The sequence below is a fragment of the Leptonychotes weddellii genome, chromosome 4 (assembly GCF_054177405.1).
Source record: "Leptonychotes weddellii isolate Sample4059 chromosome 4, ASM5417740v2, whole genome shotgun sequence".
NCBI classification, from domain to species: domain Eukaryota; kingdom Metazoa; phylum Chordata; class Mammalia; order Carnivora; family Phocidae; genus Leptonychotes; species Leptonychotes weddellii.
In genome coordinates this window covers 123,620,959-123,638,462 of record NC_138372.1, presented here as the reverse complement: position 1 = coordinate 123,638,462, position 17,504 = coordinate 123,620,959, and the positions used below count along the sequence as shown (strand labels likewise).

Genomic DNA, 17,504 nt, shown 5'->3' with positions numbered 1-17,504 from the left:
CCCCCCCCCCCCGGACCCTAACCACCAGCCTAAGCTGTCAGGATCTGAAGGCCAGGATCTGGACTGCTTCTCTACCACCCTGTCTCTGAATCATTCCTCCAGCTCTGAAACTAGGCCAAACTGATGGAATACCAGAGAAGTGACAACTTTCCTTATTATTAAGCAACCTAAACACTGAAATTGTGACTCCCAGTGGAATAAATACTTTGCAAGTTTCCCAGACTCTATATATGGGAAAAGCCAAGTAGTTTTACATAAAAAGTTTTCTTTTAGCATCCTCCTATCATCCCTTATTTCCAATTATTATAATTACATTTATAACAAATATACAAGGAACTTATTTATGACAAGGAATAAAGTCTGGGCCTGAGATTGAATTTTTCTCAAAAGGAATACAGTGGAATGCGGCTGCTCAACTACCTGGGGTGAAAGGCTGTGATTCTGTGATGCAGTTAGCACCCCTCTTACAGCAGTGAGAGAGGATTTTGACTCTGATAATGACTCTAATGATCTTTCTGAAGCTGTCAAAATGACATCTGATTGTCAGTGAATTATCAAGGCAAGAAAATGTTGGCAAAGATGTCTTCACTGGCCCCAGCCTCCCACTCTCCCACTTTTCCCATCCATGGACACTTCTCTATATCCCTCAGGCACTCATTGTTCTTGTGCATCTTTGACCCAGAGGTCACTCTCACATCCAATCTCAGGAAAGCATCAGGTCCCAGGCATAGATTTCCTAGTGTGGATGTAAAGCAAATTATCACCAGCCCCACTACCACTATGAATATTGACAATGAGTGCTTACTTTGTGCCAGAAACTAGGCTAGGTGCATTGTCTCTAGTATCTCATTGACTTTCACAATGACTACACAAGGTAAGCACTATTATTATCTCCAATTTACCTAAGGAAATTGAATCAGGGAAAGGCAAAAGTAATTTGCTCAAGGACAGCTGGTAATGAAACTGGGATTATAACTCAGAAAATCTGACCTCAAATCCATCTCGTAGCTATTATTCCAGGTCAGGGTTTCCCAAATACCTGTTAGTATCAGAATCACCTGGGGAACTTGGTGATAAAAACAAAAAGGCCCAATCCCTACCTTCCTTCAAGGAGCCTGGGCATCTGTGTTTTCTTTTGTAGTTTTCCAGGCTTGATAACCAAAGTTTGACAACCATTATTCGATAATTCTAACACTCTCACAGATGTTGACATTTTGGCCTTTTTAAAAAATACAGTGTGAAGGGCACCTGGGTGGCTCAGCTGGTTAAGCATCTGACTTCAGCTTAGGTCGTGATCTCAGGGTCTTGGGATCGAGCCCTGCATTGGGCTCCCTGCTCAGTGAGGAGTCTGCTTGTCTCTCTCCCTCTGCCCCTCCCCCTGCTCATGCTCTCTCTCTTTCTCTCTGAAATAAATAAATAAAATCTTTAAAAAAATTTTTAGGGCGCCTGGGTGGCTCAGTGGTTAAACGACTGCCTTCGGCTCAGGTCATAATCCTGGAGTTCTGGGATCGAGTCCCACGTCAGGGTCCCTGCCCAGCGGGGAGTCTGCTTCTCCCTCTGACCCTCCCCCCTCTCATGCTCTCTCTCTCACTCTCTCGCTCTCATTCTCTCTCACTTTCTCTCTCTCAAATAAAATCTTTAAAAAAATTTTTTTAAAGCCTATAGTATGAAAGTATTTACAGGTGGAGTATCAGACACTATTGAGACAACTGAGAAACATAAGGGCGAAATGAATGTCTTCATTTTCTCATGGTCCTTTTTTTTTTTTTTTTTCCTACTCTAACTTCTAATCTTTCTTTGAGGGGGCATTCCATTCCAACATGTCAAAAAACCTCAAATGAGTAACTCCATTCCTGCCAAAATCATCATATAGCTCCAAAGGCTCTTCTCAACATTGAGGGAATTTATGACTTGGAGGGAGACCAAAGTCACTCACATGTTTTCATGAACTGCTTTCATCGCTTTTGCCGCAAAGCCCATGTTTCTTAACACCTCGGTGTTGGTGTGTGAATTTTCCAGGGCTTCTCTCTGGAACTCAATGGTGGAAAGTGTGCCATCAATCTGAGTGAGCTGCTTCTCCAACCTCTTCTTTCTCTTTAGTGCCTGCAATGCAGCTAAATAAGGGAGAAGCCACATTTATAAGGAGAAAGCCCAAGCCACTTACTCAAGAGACATTTGCTCAACACCAACCATAGACTCAGCATTGTTGATCCCTACAGACACCAAGGATGCCAAATACAGCTGACAAACTAACACTAACATTTGTCCTTTCAATCACCCACACCAACTACCACTCCCTCAAACATTTTGCTATTCTTTTCTTCCAAAGATCTGGCAAGAGGATGAAAGTGTCAGTTTTCATATTCCATTAAAATATATCTCAGAAGTATTTCTGTCAGTATAGGATTTTAGAAAAAGAATAGATAAAAATATGAGTAAAAATCATGCAGTAGAAAAATAAAACTTTAGAGGAAGAAAAAAAATCATAGTAACTGTCTATTCTAGCCCAGTTTCTTTATTTCAGAGACAAGCTAAGTTACGTGACTTTCTTGAAGGTAGACAGTGACTGGCAGCTAGAACCAAACCTAGGATGATGAGGTTCATGTCTTGGTCTAAAATGATTACGAGATGTTCAGCAAGGTTACATCTAACCATGAGCAACCATAAAATCAACACTGTTAGAGTCATACTCAAGGATTAGATGGCATGCTGGTAATAGAAAAGAGTGTTGCTTTCAGCAAAATATCCAAATACCCTCCTGGTTTAGCTCTTTACCTGCTTCATTTGAAAATCACAAAACTAAGAGTCTTTTTGACTCTGGCACTCCCGCCAAAAAAGACCTTAAAATAGGAGTTTTGATAGGGTATTTAAGGAGAGTGCAGGAAAAGAGCAGCAGAAGAATGTTAATATAAAGATGATTAAGTGGAATTGGCAAAAGAACTCCAAATAGCTTTATGGTTTCAGAGCGAAGCACGTAAGTTACTGCAACAGAGATCTGAGAGAAGGTTCTCTTCGAACTCTGTTCTGGTCAATTTATTCTTATAATTCCAAGAGATTTGGTTTACTTATTCTAATGCTTTTTGTTTGGTGCACAAAGACTCATAGTCATTACAGTTTGTCAGATTTTACTGGCATCAATATGAAATATTACTCTATGTCCCATTTAATCCTCTTTGCCTTAAATTCCATTTTGTTTTATATTAATGTTTCAGCTTTTTGTTACAATTTGCCTATAATAATTATGGGGACCTCTACTTCAAAATTGTTTTCCATTTGCTCTATTGCACCTATTGCAGATAGCATATACTTGAATATGTAGTTTGTGTGACTGTTTTCAACCCATTCAGATAGTCTCTTTTAATGTAAGATTTTAACTCATATTTATTTATTGTGATAACTGATATGTTATCTAATACCGTCTTTTTATTATCATCTTTTTGTGTTTTCTGTTGTATTTTTTGTTCACTTCTGCTGTCTTGTCTTTATGTATATTGATCAAATTTTCTTTGTTCATTTTCCCCCCTTTAATTTGTTGGATAGTTATATATACTAAATTTATTCTCCTGAGAATACTCTTGTATTTTAAAAAGACACATACAATTGAGTTTTCTATCCATGTTGAAAATTAATCAGTATTGATAATTTACTGTTCCCAAATAAGATTCCTTTCTCACCCCAGACCTTCCAATGTTTGATTGAAATAACTGCAATTTTATTAGTTCTAGATAATTACTAGCTGTTTTCACTAACTTTTCAACTTTTAAGGAAACTTTTCTTAACAATTGCATTAAGTTTGACAGATTTTCTTACTAATGATTCTTGTATCCTACATCATCCTTTCATGAATTATTTTTACTTTGCTGGAATAAATATTAAAGTGTTTTTTTTTTCCAGAAAAGGTGCATAGATATAAATTCTCTAAATGCCTATAGATCTAAAGATGTCATCTTGTTTCAAACTTGAATAATAGTTTGGATTTTTTTTTTACAGAACTCTAGGTTTAAAATATTCCAAAAATTTTAACTATTCCATTGTCATTGGGTAATCAATATTCCAAAGTTTGATAATAATATTATTTTCATCCCTTTGTAGAAAATTTGTTAGCCTATTTCCTCTTTGGAAACGTTTAAGATTTTCTTTTTTACCTTAGAGTTATGAAATTTCACCAGCATAGGGCTAAGTGTGTACCTTTTTTTTTGCTTTTCCCAACTAAATATTCGGTGAGGTTTTTTTTTTTTATTCTGAAGAATTAAGTCTTCCTTCAGCTTGGGGAAACTGTATTCTTTAATGTTTTTTATTACTTTTTCCCCCTCCATTATTTCTCGCTACTTTCTTCTTATTTTTTTCTTAAGATTTTATTTATGTATTTGAGAAAGAGGGAGAGAGAGAAAGAGAGAACACGAGAGAACATGAGCAGGGGGAGAGGCAGAGGGAGAAGCAGGCTCCCCACCGAGCCTGAACCAAACCCAGATGCTTAACAGAGCCACCCAGGTGCCCCTGCCTACTTTCTTTTGAAATCCCTATTTATTTTTTTTATTTTTTATTTTTTTTTTTTGAAATCCTTATATGATGGATGTTGGATTCCTTGGCTCTATCCTCCAATCTAATAATTTTTTGTTCTATGTTCTGGGATAATTCCTTAACTCTATATTCTGAATTACTAATTAGTCTTCAACTACATTTATTCTACTTTTTTACCCTCATTTATTTTTATTATGTTTTTCAATTTCTAAGAACTTTTTCTTCTAGCTGCTCATTTTTACGGCAGCCCATTCTTGTCTTATAATTCAATAGCCTCTTGAATCTCCCTGAAGATACCAACACAAGTTTTGTCTTTAACATTTTTTATTTCCTACATTATCTCTTGGGTTTGGTTGTTTGCTTTGCTTATCTTAACCCTTTCTTGCAATTACCTTTCATCAAAATTCTTTTGAGTCTGTGTTAAAAGCTTTCATTTATAAATGAAAGACTAGAATAGTTAGTGTAAGTAGCTGGGCTACTTGTAGTTACGTAAGTGTGTTTTCCCATGAGGTCTTGAAAGGCAAGGCTGCCCGGAAGCTCTGCAGAAGTAGGTGTGGTATTCCAAGGGAGGGAGCAAGTAGACAGGCTTGGCAAAGAAAGGCTTTATTTTAGGTGTGGAATTGTTCTCTATCTCCCTGGTGAGTGGTAACTGTCTTCCCATCCCTCCCTGCCCACTGTGGAAGTCCAAGGTTATCAGGTTCTGCTTGGCTTCCCTCTCCAGGTGCAAAATCACAACTGAAGTCCCTGCTAAATAGCACTGACACTTTATTTAGAAAAGAGTTTTTGCATGAGAGACAATGGACTCTGAAAAACAAACTGAGGGTTCTAGAGGGGAGGGGGGGTGGGAGGATGGGTTAGCCTGGTGATGGGTATTGAGGAGGGCACGTTCTGCATGGAGCACTGGGTGTTATGCACAAACAATGAATCATGGAACACTTCCTCTAAAACTAATGATGTAATGTATGGGGATTAACATAAGAATAAAAAAATTAAAAAAAAAAAAAGAGAAGAGTTTTTGTTTAACCCGTCCTTTAGGAGAGAACTAAAACAATTTTTTAAAAATTATCTGCATAAAGGCCTTTCTATGATATCACACAATATCCCCTGTAGAGAGGCTCATCACATTAATGACCAGAGCTGTGCAAGGGCTTTCTCCCCAACATGGGAAGAATGGTCAATTGACCCCCTGTGCTAACACCCTACCTGTGGATCCGTATCTACTGCTGCATTTATCACACTGTATTATAATTATTTGTAAAACCTATTCTACCCCATCTCTACTACACCAGTTATAAGCCCTTTGAAGAAAGATGTAGTATCCTATTCCCCTATTTCCCCAGTACCTGGCCCAGGTCCTGGCACACAGCCAATAAAATACATAACAAAAATTAACATCGAGTATTTGTTATATGCCAAACTGGTGCTAAGTGCTTTATGTGAATTGTCATTAACTCTCACAAAAACTCCAAGAGTAGATGCTATTATTGGTCTACTTTCCAGAAGATGAAATGAATGAATATCAAATAAATAAATCTGATAATTTTGTACACATAGAAATGACAGCATGGTATAATAGAAAAAGTATGGCCTTCGAGGCCAGAGTGTGACTTCTTCTCCCATGACTTAATAGATGTGTACTCTTGGGTAAGTCACTTCCCTTCTTTGTGCTTCAGTTTGCTGTTCTGGAAATGGGGATATAATCCCCACAATGCAGTATGATTGTTTTAAGAATTAGGGATATTATGGAAAATTAGGGAATTATGGAAAATACCTTATACAGTCCCCATGCAAGGTAGATACTTAGCAATTAGATATTATTATTAAAAATAGCAATTTATGTAACATTTATTAATTTATGCAATTGTGTATCTTATATCTGAGGCCAATGAGCAACAAGTTACCTGTTGTTGTTTTTTTTGCTTTTTTTGTTTTTTTTGCCGTAACTCACCATAACAGGAACATAATATTAGAAAACATTAGAAAATATTAGAAAATCTTAGGAAGCTAAACTTCAAATACACATCTCCACCCAACATACCCAGAAGTGGAATGTTCCAAGTGTGTCTCCTCCCTATCTTGTTAGGCTGGTTCAGTGAAACTTAACTGGTATCCATTGACCCAAAAACATTTTCCTTTTTTTAGAAAAAATTTATATTTCTCTATTAAAAAATATACCATGTTTCCCGGTAAGAATTAATTTTAGATTACTTTCTAAAAATCAAAAAATGCAATTTGATATAAAGGATGAGACTTCGGAGTTACTAGATTTACATTTTAATCTTACCCCTACCAATTATTAACTGTGCATAATAACCTTGGAGTGTGACCTTAACTCTTAAGTGACATTCCCTACTTGGATAATAATGATAATAATAATAGCAACAACAATACACAGATGACAATAGACCATTGTACTCTGGAGTTAAGTTGCCTACTTTCAAACCTAGGCTCCATCTATCCATATTTGGGTGACTTTACATAGGTTGTTTATTGGAAAATGAGGATGTAACTCATTCCGTGGTTAAGGATTAAATGAAATAACATATGCAAAGTCTTTAGTGCAGTGCCTGATGCATAGTGAGCGACTACTAAATACTAGGGATCTTTATAATCATCATCATTATCTCCTTCGCAGGATTGTCAGAACCATATGGTGGGAGCCACATGGTATAATGCCCAACCTTGCAAATGTTTGTTGTTAATAATAATGAGCTCTGGTTTGGACACAGTTTTAAATGCCTATGTTAACATACAGTTTCTGCCCTTCAAAGTACATGGGAGAAATTTAAAAATTCACTAAGAGTTGAGATCTCAACTTACATGTTCATTCCCATGCCACAAACTACGGATGGGCCTACACCAGAGTCCTAATCTCAGAGGGAGCCAGGCAGGTAAGGAAAGGTAAGTGAAGCAAAGAGAGGTTAGGGAGAAAGGCCTTCTTTGTTTTCTCACCTGTGAGAGAGAAAAAGACAGAGGAATATTAGTCTACTATAATAAAAAATAGTACAAGAGTGATAATAAATGGCAGTCGACCTTGATCCCAGGATCAGGGAGTCAACCGGAAGAAGCAGGAACTCTAGCAACAAGGCAAGCATTAAACCTGATTTACGGAAGCAACCCCGCAGGCCCCGGCCCATGGCCACCATGCCCCGCCTCCCACAGCTCAAAAGAAGCAAGAAATCTGGATTTGCATGCAAAGTCCTCCAAATTTAAAATCTGATTTCCATGTTTCAAATCATCTTGGGTGAGCAAACCCAGTGATTTCTGCAGAGCTGGATCTGGTCCCAGGACACCGGACACTTCCTGTGACTTCTGCCTGGCACAGGATGCTTCCCCCAAACACAAAGACAAGAGCCGTATGTTCCAAAGAACCAAGAAATATACGTGAAGAGTCTCCTGTGAGCTGGTTCTCACATGAAACGATGATGCCTCAGGCCCGCCAGGAGTTAGACGGGCTTTGATTTTGTTTTCTAATAAACAATTCGGGAAAAGAAAACAGCTGCCTATTTTCAAAGACAAGGGACAAATATTGCAAATTTAGCAGTGCTCCCGATTGGCAAAGAAGGATGTTTTCAGAGCCATGTAATTCAACCTGTGTAGGAGGGTGCAATTCAATCTTCAAACTCCTGTATGTGCTTTTAAGCAGCGGGTGAGACCTGGACAGCATTCTTTCTGAAACAAAGGAATCTACTGTATTCTTTTGTGGTGGAGAAACAGCCAGGGGTTTTGTCGCTTCGCTTCACAGTGACGTTCCTTCAGCAATGGAATCGCAGAACAACGTCCTGTACGGACTGCTGCTAAGGATACATGAAGAGCCCTTACTACAGTCCAGTGAGGATGGCGGCTGAAACTTAAGAATTACTCAGTTGAACCAAAATTCCACCAGCCTGAAGCAACTTTACTCCACTACTACATGGCCAGAGGGGGAAGGCTTTCAGTCATCTATGAAAAATAACCAGAAATGGCAGAAAAAAGTTACAGTTTCATTGTTCATATAACATATAGGGCATCTTGGTTTTAAAGGTCAGTCTGTTCTTCACTCATTGAGAGCATATACATGTGGGCATTGTTAATCCATTAGTTGGCAAAAAAAGAAGAACCTTTTAGAAACCATCATATCTAGTGACGATAGACAAACCCGTGTGTGAAATATGAAACTGCATTATGACAGCTCTTCTCTCTACCAGGAATGGATGATCTTTAGAGAAGGCCTAAAGGTGGGGCCTAGAAGAAAAATCCCAGAGAGTGCTTAAGAGACATATGTCGCACATAATTGGTCACATCGTCTTTTGCTTTTAACTGGGAAGGGTCATAACCATGTTGTTTTATTTGAGAACCTTTAAGGTGAGCCCTGTTCTTATTCACATACAAATCACTTCATTAATTAAAGAATACCTTCTATTTATGGCACCTTGCTTTAGTTCTTGAAAAACACAATCTGAATAAGCATCATCCATGGTAAGCATTCTACAAATGGAACGAAAACAAAATGTTTCTGTTCAAAGTCACAGGCTAGATTGAAAACAGATGGGAGAATACTAGAAAATTGTAAGGTTCATTTGGCCTGGACCACCCCATCATGAATTTCCCTGGCCTTCTTCAGTTTAAAAAAATATTCTCATCCATTCATGTCAGCCAGCCCAGGAATAGATCACTGAAGATCTACCACGCAGCCAGCACTGTGTTGGGTACTGCAGGGACAAAGAAATAAGGCTATAATCTCCGAGGGTCAATACAAAGTGGGTGTTCAACCACTTACTCATCATTGAACAAGCATTCTAAGCATCCATTATCTTCCAGAAACTGTGACTGCAGATACTAACGTGTATAAGTTACATTTCAGTAGCTGAGGAGACACAGAGGGAGAATAAAAGGGGCCATGTAGAAGGTAGGTGGATGCACAGAGGGAATGGACAAGCTCTCTCCGGAGGGTAAGGGAAGGCGCCACAGAGGAGGCAATGTGGATGAAGCCAGGGTGACAGTCTACACGAAGACGCAAACAGCAAACACACCGCTCAGGAAGGAGCACGAATGATAAAAGGTGTCATAGGACGGATTCCTCCCGGATATAGGATATAGGAGAAGCCAGAAACCTTAAACCCCAAAATAGAGCAAATCACACCAGCTTGCCACACTGACTGGATCTTATAAGTAACCTCCATATTTTCAGAGGTCTCACCAATATTAAATGTCATAAAAAGGGCAAAGAGCAAGCTAAACGACTAGAACACAGCAATGCTGTGGTGTATGGCACAGCAGATACCTGAGAAAACAGTAGAAAGGAAGGAGATTGGAGAAAGTAAATAAGAGATATTCTGAGGAAAAGGACATTTGGAAGCGGAATAGTGCTGTAAGCAAGCCAGTGATGTTGGACTGAAATCTGTAGAAAAAAAGAGAAATGGTGATTGATTAATATTATAAAGTATAAAAGATTAGAAAGAGGATAATTAGCACCCTCTCCCATCTCCAGAAAGATAGGAAATGGACAAAGGAAGTTAAATGACTTTCCAACAGAAATGACACAACTCTTTTTTCTAAAAAGCTCACAGTTGGGGCGCCTGGGTGGCTCAGTTGGTTAAGCGACTGCCTTCGGCTCAGGTCATGATCCTGGAGTCCCGGGATCGAGTCCCGCATCGGGCTCCCTGCTTGGCGGGAAGCCTGCTTCTCCCTCTCCCACTCCCCCTGCTTGTGTTCCCTCTCTCGCTGTGTCTTTCTCTGTCAAATAAATAAATAAAATATTTAAAAAAATAAAAATAAAAATAAAAAAATAAATAAAAAGCTCACAGCTACTTTTGGAGATGAAGCAGTTCTTACCACCAGGACGTCGCACAAGAGATTATTAAATCTGAGAGTGAGAAGTCATGACCAAAACGTGCTATCAGCCTTGAGTTGTCAAAAAAAGAAAGAATGCTTGCATAAGACTCATTTTATATATCCACTGGAATTCTTATTTCTTATAATTAATTGCTTCTAAGGTCGATTGCCAGGCAAGTTAAATTAACCTGCTATTGGAACAACATACCAATGTAGTAATTAAAATGTATTTGATACTCTTTGTAAAAACCCAATTAAATGTTTGACCAGGCAGAATATATAACTGATTGAATGGATGAGTTTTTTTACTTGCTACTGGTATTATTACTAACCTCACACATTGGTAACCTCTAGGGCCTGCTACTGCCTAAAATGTAGGGAAAACAGTATGAGTATGAAACCAGCGAATATTAAATAGAAAAAGTCAGAAATAGCAATTATGCTTAATTCTAGAGGGTAGACATATGCACCTATAAATGTAATTCTATATTGTGTACATATATACATGTGTATATGTATCTGTATGTATGCGTGCACATATATGTGTGTATTTATATGTGTGTATATGTGTGTATGAATATGTACGTGTGTATAAATGCGTATATATATATATATGTATGTACGTACAACATAGTTCTATTTTCTACTTATAGGAAGTGTTCCTTGTTCATATGATGCACCAATATTTCCTATTACTGTGTCCGTGGCTTACAGGTGCTCCTGAGAACCAACAAACTATATCCCTACAGCACCCTTCAACTCTCACCGCCTATGATTCTGTGATTATTGCCTTGAGATCCCATGATCAACAAATCATGAAAAATATATAGCTCCTACCCTCAAGATCACTATTCCCATTTGAAATTCTTTAAGAATAGGTTTACCTTGCAATTGGTGATGAACTACATTATTCTTTAACTTCGCAAGTTTAAGTGGCTGAACAATACTCAACAAATGAAGGTAGTTTATATAAATAAAATTTTTCAAACTGCTCACAAAAAGATAAACCAAAGGCTCTTATATATGTGATCTTTAAAATATGTATAAACTGGTTTAACATAATTATAATATCTTTTCTTGCTGTAGTTAACAGAGTAGAAGTTTTGAGTTAGGATAATATCTTGGTTCAAACTCCAAGGTTATATTGACTTTCACTTATATGTACTAAGTATATGGCAAGAATCGGTCATGGAATTTGCACTGATCACTGAGAAAGGCCTATCCAACAATGTTATTACTGCTAAAGCAAATAAGATACACCCATTATGGATATGTAGCATATAACACTATATGAAAGAACCAAAAAGATTCACCAGAAATTCATATTTAGAGAATAAAATGTCAAAAGTGTTTGTCGAATATTTGGTTGCAGGATTTTATTCCTCTAAATTTGTACGTGAGCCAAATGTAAAAGTATACCTTTTATTTCATTTAACCTGGATGGTTGACATTAAATTTTAATTTTTAAATATTTCAACTTCTACTGCAAATATTCCCAACTCTTAACAGAGAATAATCATCTTCTCCTTTCCTGTCATTTTTATACCACCATTCTTGTTTGCTTGCTTTCGGGGGGTGGTTTTGTTTTGAGGGTAGTGATCACAGCATTGGCATTTAAGTTACTAGGTCGCTAGACTGAGGGAGAGTTGATAGAGGTTGCCCAGAGCAGGTGACAGTGGGGCTTTAGCGAGACCCCATCCTCTCACTGGAAATACCCACAAGTTAGAGATACCTTGGAGAAGGGCTTAGCAGTGGGCTCAAAGATTCATTGGTTTGGGTTTAGGAGCTCTCACTGCTTTAAAGCATAAACTTTGGACTAAGTCCTAAATATTTCCAATAAGCAATTCCCGATTAGAACCATTTGTTTGAGGTAAGAAATCAAGATCTCCGGTATAGAAAAGTCAGTTATTCAGGAAATAGATTATTATTTGCTTTATATTTATTCCAGACTCTTGCTTTTTTGCTCCTTCTCCTTCTGCAAACTTTTAAGCCAATTGTGTGTTTGTTGAACTTCTATCAAATGATAGTCAAAAGAAAACAGGAGAAACTAAAATTACCAGTTTGTTCTAAAAGTTCTGGTTATGATTTACTAAGACAAAAGATTGAGAATGGAGTTTTAAAAAATAAATCCTCAATATTACCTATATATTTTAAGTACCTGTGATAATTTTGTTCCTTAAAAGTACAAATAGAGGGGCACCTGGGTGGCTCAGGCGGTTGAGCATCGGACTCTTGATTTCGGCTCAGGTCATGATCTCAGTTTCGTGGGATGGGGCCTGTGTCAGGCTCTGTGCTCAGTGGGGAATCTGTTTGAGATTCTCTCCCTCTGCCCCTCCCCATGCTGTGTGCTCTCTCTCTCTTTCTTAAAAAAAAAAAAGTACAAATAGATTCACATGTACTTAAACATATTACAAAAAATGAATCCCCAAATAAGTCACTCTTGCCTTTGCCAAACCTGATTGCCAAAGTAAAGCACTGTAAACTTAAAAAATTCAGTATTAGACCTTGCCTTATGTCTCATTAATTCGACTATCACGCCTTTGTCCCATTTTCTTGAAAATGAAATCTGATCTGAAATTAGTAGTTCTAAGTACTGAGAAACACACAAGTAATTCTAAGTACATCTGAGGGCAAGCTTACAATGATCTCCTGCTATGGTTTCTCAAAATGTATAAATCATATGACTTTGGCATAATCATGGTGTTAATAATAAATTTTCTACCTTATTGTGGCTAATTCAATTAACTGCAAAATAACATATATCAAGGAAAATTGTATTCTTTGTATAATGTAAGTATTTTGCGAAAAGCTCTATTATCCAGCTTTGTGAAACTTAAATGAAGAACAATAATACTGACTACTCCAGAATGTATAATGCTGCTCCAAATTCATGAAGAGGAAAAAAAAAAAAACACAACGAAACTTGATGTAGTTACATAACACAAGAAACAGTACCAATTACCCTTCTAGAAGTAGCTACAACACATCAGCAAACTGTCAAAATCTGTGCCACAGATACTTGAAAGAACACTTCTAGAACAGAAACACCCTACACTGTAGTTCCTGAGAAATTAGAAAAGAAGACAATGATAACTAGAAGCCAATATAAGCTCACAAAGATGAAAAATATCAAACTAATCTCACTGGCCTGTTTTCTTTGGATTACTAGATGCTGACTCAAGGAAAAAACCATAGACCACCTGCTAGCCTTCTAACATTATGCACATTGAAATCAACCAGAAAGGCTTGAGTATCACAATCCTGAACTTATCCCAGATTTCTCGAAATAAAATCTCCTGGTGTGGCATTTTAAAAAGCTCTCCAGGTGAATGTGGTGAAGCTAATATACTCTCAGTTCATAAATCAGCATTTGTGAAGCCGAGGTGTGTGAATATAGTTTGGTTTTAGGAATATAATCCACAAGGTATACTGAAGCATTGTAAGGGAAAAGAGAAAAAGTTGGAGAAATAAGATGATACCAGCTAGAAATGTAGATCAGGTATCTTCATAGCCAGATGAATAACTGAACTCACTGAGTGCTGATCTATCAAATTGGTAATCATGCCTTACTTGAATCCTAGATGAAATGTTACTATAATGTAGAGGTTATCCTGGAATGAAGTCTCTAGAGACATACCATGAGGCTCTGTCCTCGGGTTCTGTCTTATTCAATATATTTTAACAAAGACCTTGACAGAAAAAAAAAAAAAAAAAAAAGCTGTTGATCCAGTTTGTGACTGGTTCAACAAAAAGAAATAGCTCATATATAAGATAGTAAAATTAGAATTTTAAGACTTAACTGAAAATAAGGAGATATTTAACAGAAATAAATGTAAAATACTGAATGCAAGCTTAACATATTGATTTAAATGGGGAGAGGGTAAATCCGGCTAGGATTTTTCACTCTTTCCAAATCCACTGGGGAAAAGCAACTGATCCGCATCTGAAAAAGCACAAGCAAACTGAGGCCATATTAACAGAGCAAAAAAGATAACAAGCCCAGGGCATTCTGCTGGTGGTACCGAAGTGCATGCATGAGGATGTAAGTCTACTAGGATCCCTGCCAGGGCTCAGAGGGGGAAGGGAGGTAGTAGGAAAGTGAGAAGTTTTAATACTACAGCTTAAGTGAATAGACTCCCAGGGCCCATTCAGATATTTTAGGTTTCCCCACCATGGGGTAAAAGCCCCATGGGAGTTCCTGAGGTTGGGGGAAAGAAACTGGGGGTGAAAACTGAGGAAGCGTCAGATTTCCATTGATCTATGTTTTCCAGAAGAGGGAAGAGCAGTTGACTGGAGAGTAAGACCTGACTCGCATATGGGTTGTTAATGCCCCAGGAATAAAACTCTTTGTTTTCGGGATGCCTGGGTGGCTCAGTCAGTTAAGCGGCTACCTTCGGCTCAGGTCATGATCCCAGGATCCTGGGATAGAGTCCCACATCGGGCTCCTTGCAGGGAGCCTGCTTCTCTCTCTGCCTGCCGCTCCCCCTGCTTGTGCTCTCTCTCTCTCTCTGACAAATAAATGAAATCTTTAACAACAAAAAAACTCTTTCTTTTCTCTGGCCCCAGAATACACGGAGTATGGCACAAAAGAATCAGATAATCAGGGGCACCTGGGTGGCTCAGTTTGTTAAGCGTTTGCCTTTGGATCAGGTCATGATCCCAGAGTCCCTGGATCCAGACCCATGTCAGGCTCCCTGCTCGGTGGGGAGTCTGCTTCTCCCTCTCCCTCTGCCCCTCCCCCCTGCTCGTGCTCACGTGCTCTCTCTCTCTCTCTCTCTCACACACACACACTCTCTCTTTCTCTTAAATAAATAAATAAAATCTTTTAAAAAAATCAGATAATCAGAGGCAAGCAAACACTCTATGATGATGCTTGGTTGTAATTTGAATACTGGAGAACTCTGAGACTCTTCAAAAGGACTACGGAGTCACAGTACCACGTGAACTTCCCTCAAGAAAACTAATTCAGGCTGGCTAATGAGGATCTGTCAGAAGCTTCAGAAATGTGTCTTCAGCAGGAAACAGAGGGACATGGGTAGCTATTTCTCATCTGGGTCCCTGGGTTCCATGGAGGAGGAAGGAAGCAACAACAGGCACGGTGAGGGGAGAAAACAGTAGAGGGTAGATGTTTCCAGTTTAGCACCTCACCAAATACTAAATGCCTCCTCAGTTCCCAATCTTTAGTGGGCATCAGAATCACTGCGTTATCTGTTCAAAGTTCAGATTTCTGGCCCCTACACTCAACCTACTATGTTAGAACTTTGAGGGGGTCCTTGTGAGTGCACATTTTAACAAACACCCTCAAGGAATTCTGATGCAGGTGATCTGAGGGCCACATTTTGAGAACTCTCTTAAGAAAGAAGGTCACCAGGTAAGAGATATCTCCCAAGGGAGCTTCCATCCATCAGGGCCTTCTGCACTCTGCATCAGTCTCTTATTACCTGAGCCATGCATGCTTTGCCCCGACTACTTTGGCAACAAAGCTGAAACCCAGCTGACACAGATGTGATTCTTTTTATACAGAAGTCCTTCTGATCCTGTGTCTGAGATTGCAGAATTCAACTCCATGATGACTATAATAAAAAGCAAACTTAAGAGCACAAGGAGGTTTGTGCACTAGGCTAAAACAATGCGATCATGCTCACACCCCGAACTCCAAGGAAGACCAAGTCTTCATCATGACTCTGAAAACAAACTTAGCCTTGCTAAAAAATAAAAATAAAAATAAAAGATCCCAGGCTTCAAAGTGAGCTGGCTTACTCAAATAAAAGCCTCTCTGCCCTAGGGTCTCATTCATCAGCTACCTGATGAAGAGTTGGAAGGGCCTCAGCTGCCAGGTTTCACCAGAATCATGTGTAATGATACTGAGGAGGGTTGTGGCCAAATTCACTCCTTCCTAGTCTCAACCTTTCATCTCTCTCTGAGCCCACTTCCTACAGCCTGAGGCCTATGGGTAACCCAGACTGGATCCAGCCTCTCCACATAATTACATATTTGACGTTCCTGCTCAGCCTAGGACAAGGTAAGTAACAGAGGCACCTAGGATGGAAATTTAAGAGGACAATAACTCTCAGGGTCACACAAGTGTGTGCTAGGGGTCTCTCTCGCCTCCCCCTAGACGGGGCCCTGGGAGGCAAAGCTCAGCACAGTAAGGGGTAACTGAGAAGTGCCAGAGGCAGTTGAGGTCACAGAACAGGAGATACAGAGAAATGACTGCTGTCCTCAAATATGTGAAGGGTCTTCACATGACAGATGGAGTAGATTTATTCTATGTTATTCCAGAAGACAACAAAATTTGGACCAGTAAGTGGAACTTAGTAGGAAGCCAATTTCAGCTGAAAAAAAAATTACTGTTATTACAATGGCTGACACTTAGAGAGCACTGAATTAAGAGCTTTACACAATAATTCCATTAATCCAAACAACTCTGAGGATCAACCTTATCCTCACAATTATGCAGATGAAGGAATTGAGAATTAGGCCTAGTAAACGGTCTAAAGCCACACAATGTCTAAGTGACAGGGCAGGGCTAGGAATCAAACCCAGGTTTGTCTGCTTTGAAGCTGAGGTTCCTAACTACAACACTGAGTTACTTTCTATCAAGTGTGTAAAAACTGGATCAGGACGTTATTTTTAAGCAAAGTATAACCTATGGCCATCTCTTAGTGATGTTATTTTTTAAAAAGACCTCATAAGGGAGGCTAGAATAGTGATCCCCCGAAGGTGTTCCACCAAACCAGTGTGGCAGGAAGAGTTTGCAGTACGCTGAGGTACTGATTCCTTCCGCCCGGGGTATCAAGGGTCCCCCAGCTGCTAGTCCCCGGTTATCCCAGGGAAGTACACAAATCAGCGCCACAGATGCCATGATGTGAAAACAAGTTAGGAAGCGCTTCAGGACGAAAAGACCATGTATTCCTAACTTGTTAACATTACTATGGATTTAAGTTCCTCATCCTTAACCCTGGCCACAGGGAAGAATCGCCTGGGGGCATTTTTTTTTTTTAAGATTGATTGATTGAGAGAGCGAGAGTATGTGTGAGCAGGGAGGAGCAGAGGGGGAGGGAGAGGGAGAAAGAATCTGAAGCAGACTCCACACCGAGCACGGAGCCCAAGGAGGGGCTGGATCCCACGACCCCAATATCTTGACCTGAGTGGAAACCCAAGTCAGA

The 17,504-nt window shown here is 39.1% G+C and overlaps 1 protein-coding gene across 1 annotated transcript in view; it reads right to left on the bottom strand.

Annotated features, from left to right (window-relative positions):
* The window catches only part of CHMP4C (charged multivesicular body protein 4C), a 32,650-nt gene that overhangs the window by 11,335 nt on the left and 3,811 nt on the right, over nt 1-17,504 (bottom strand). Inside the window, exon 2 of the mRNA XM_081817127.1 lies at nt 1,935-2,114. Coding sequence (XP_081673253.1) covers nt 1,935-2,114 — 180 coding nt within the window. The remainder of the gene's footprint in view (nt 1-1,934; nt 2,115-17,504) is intronic.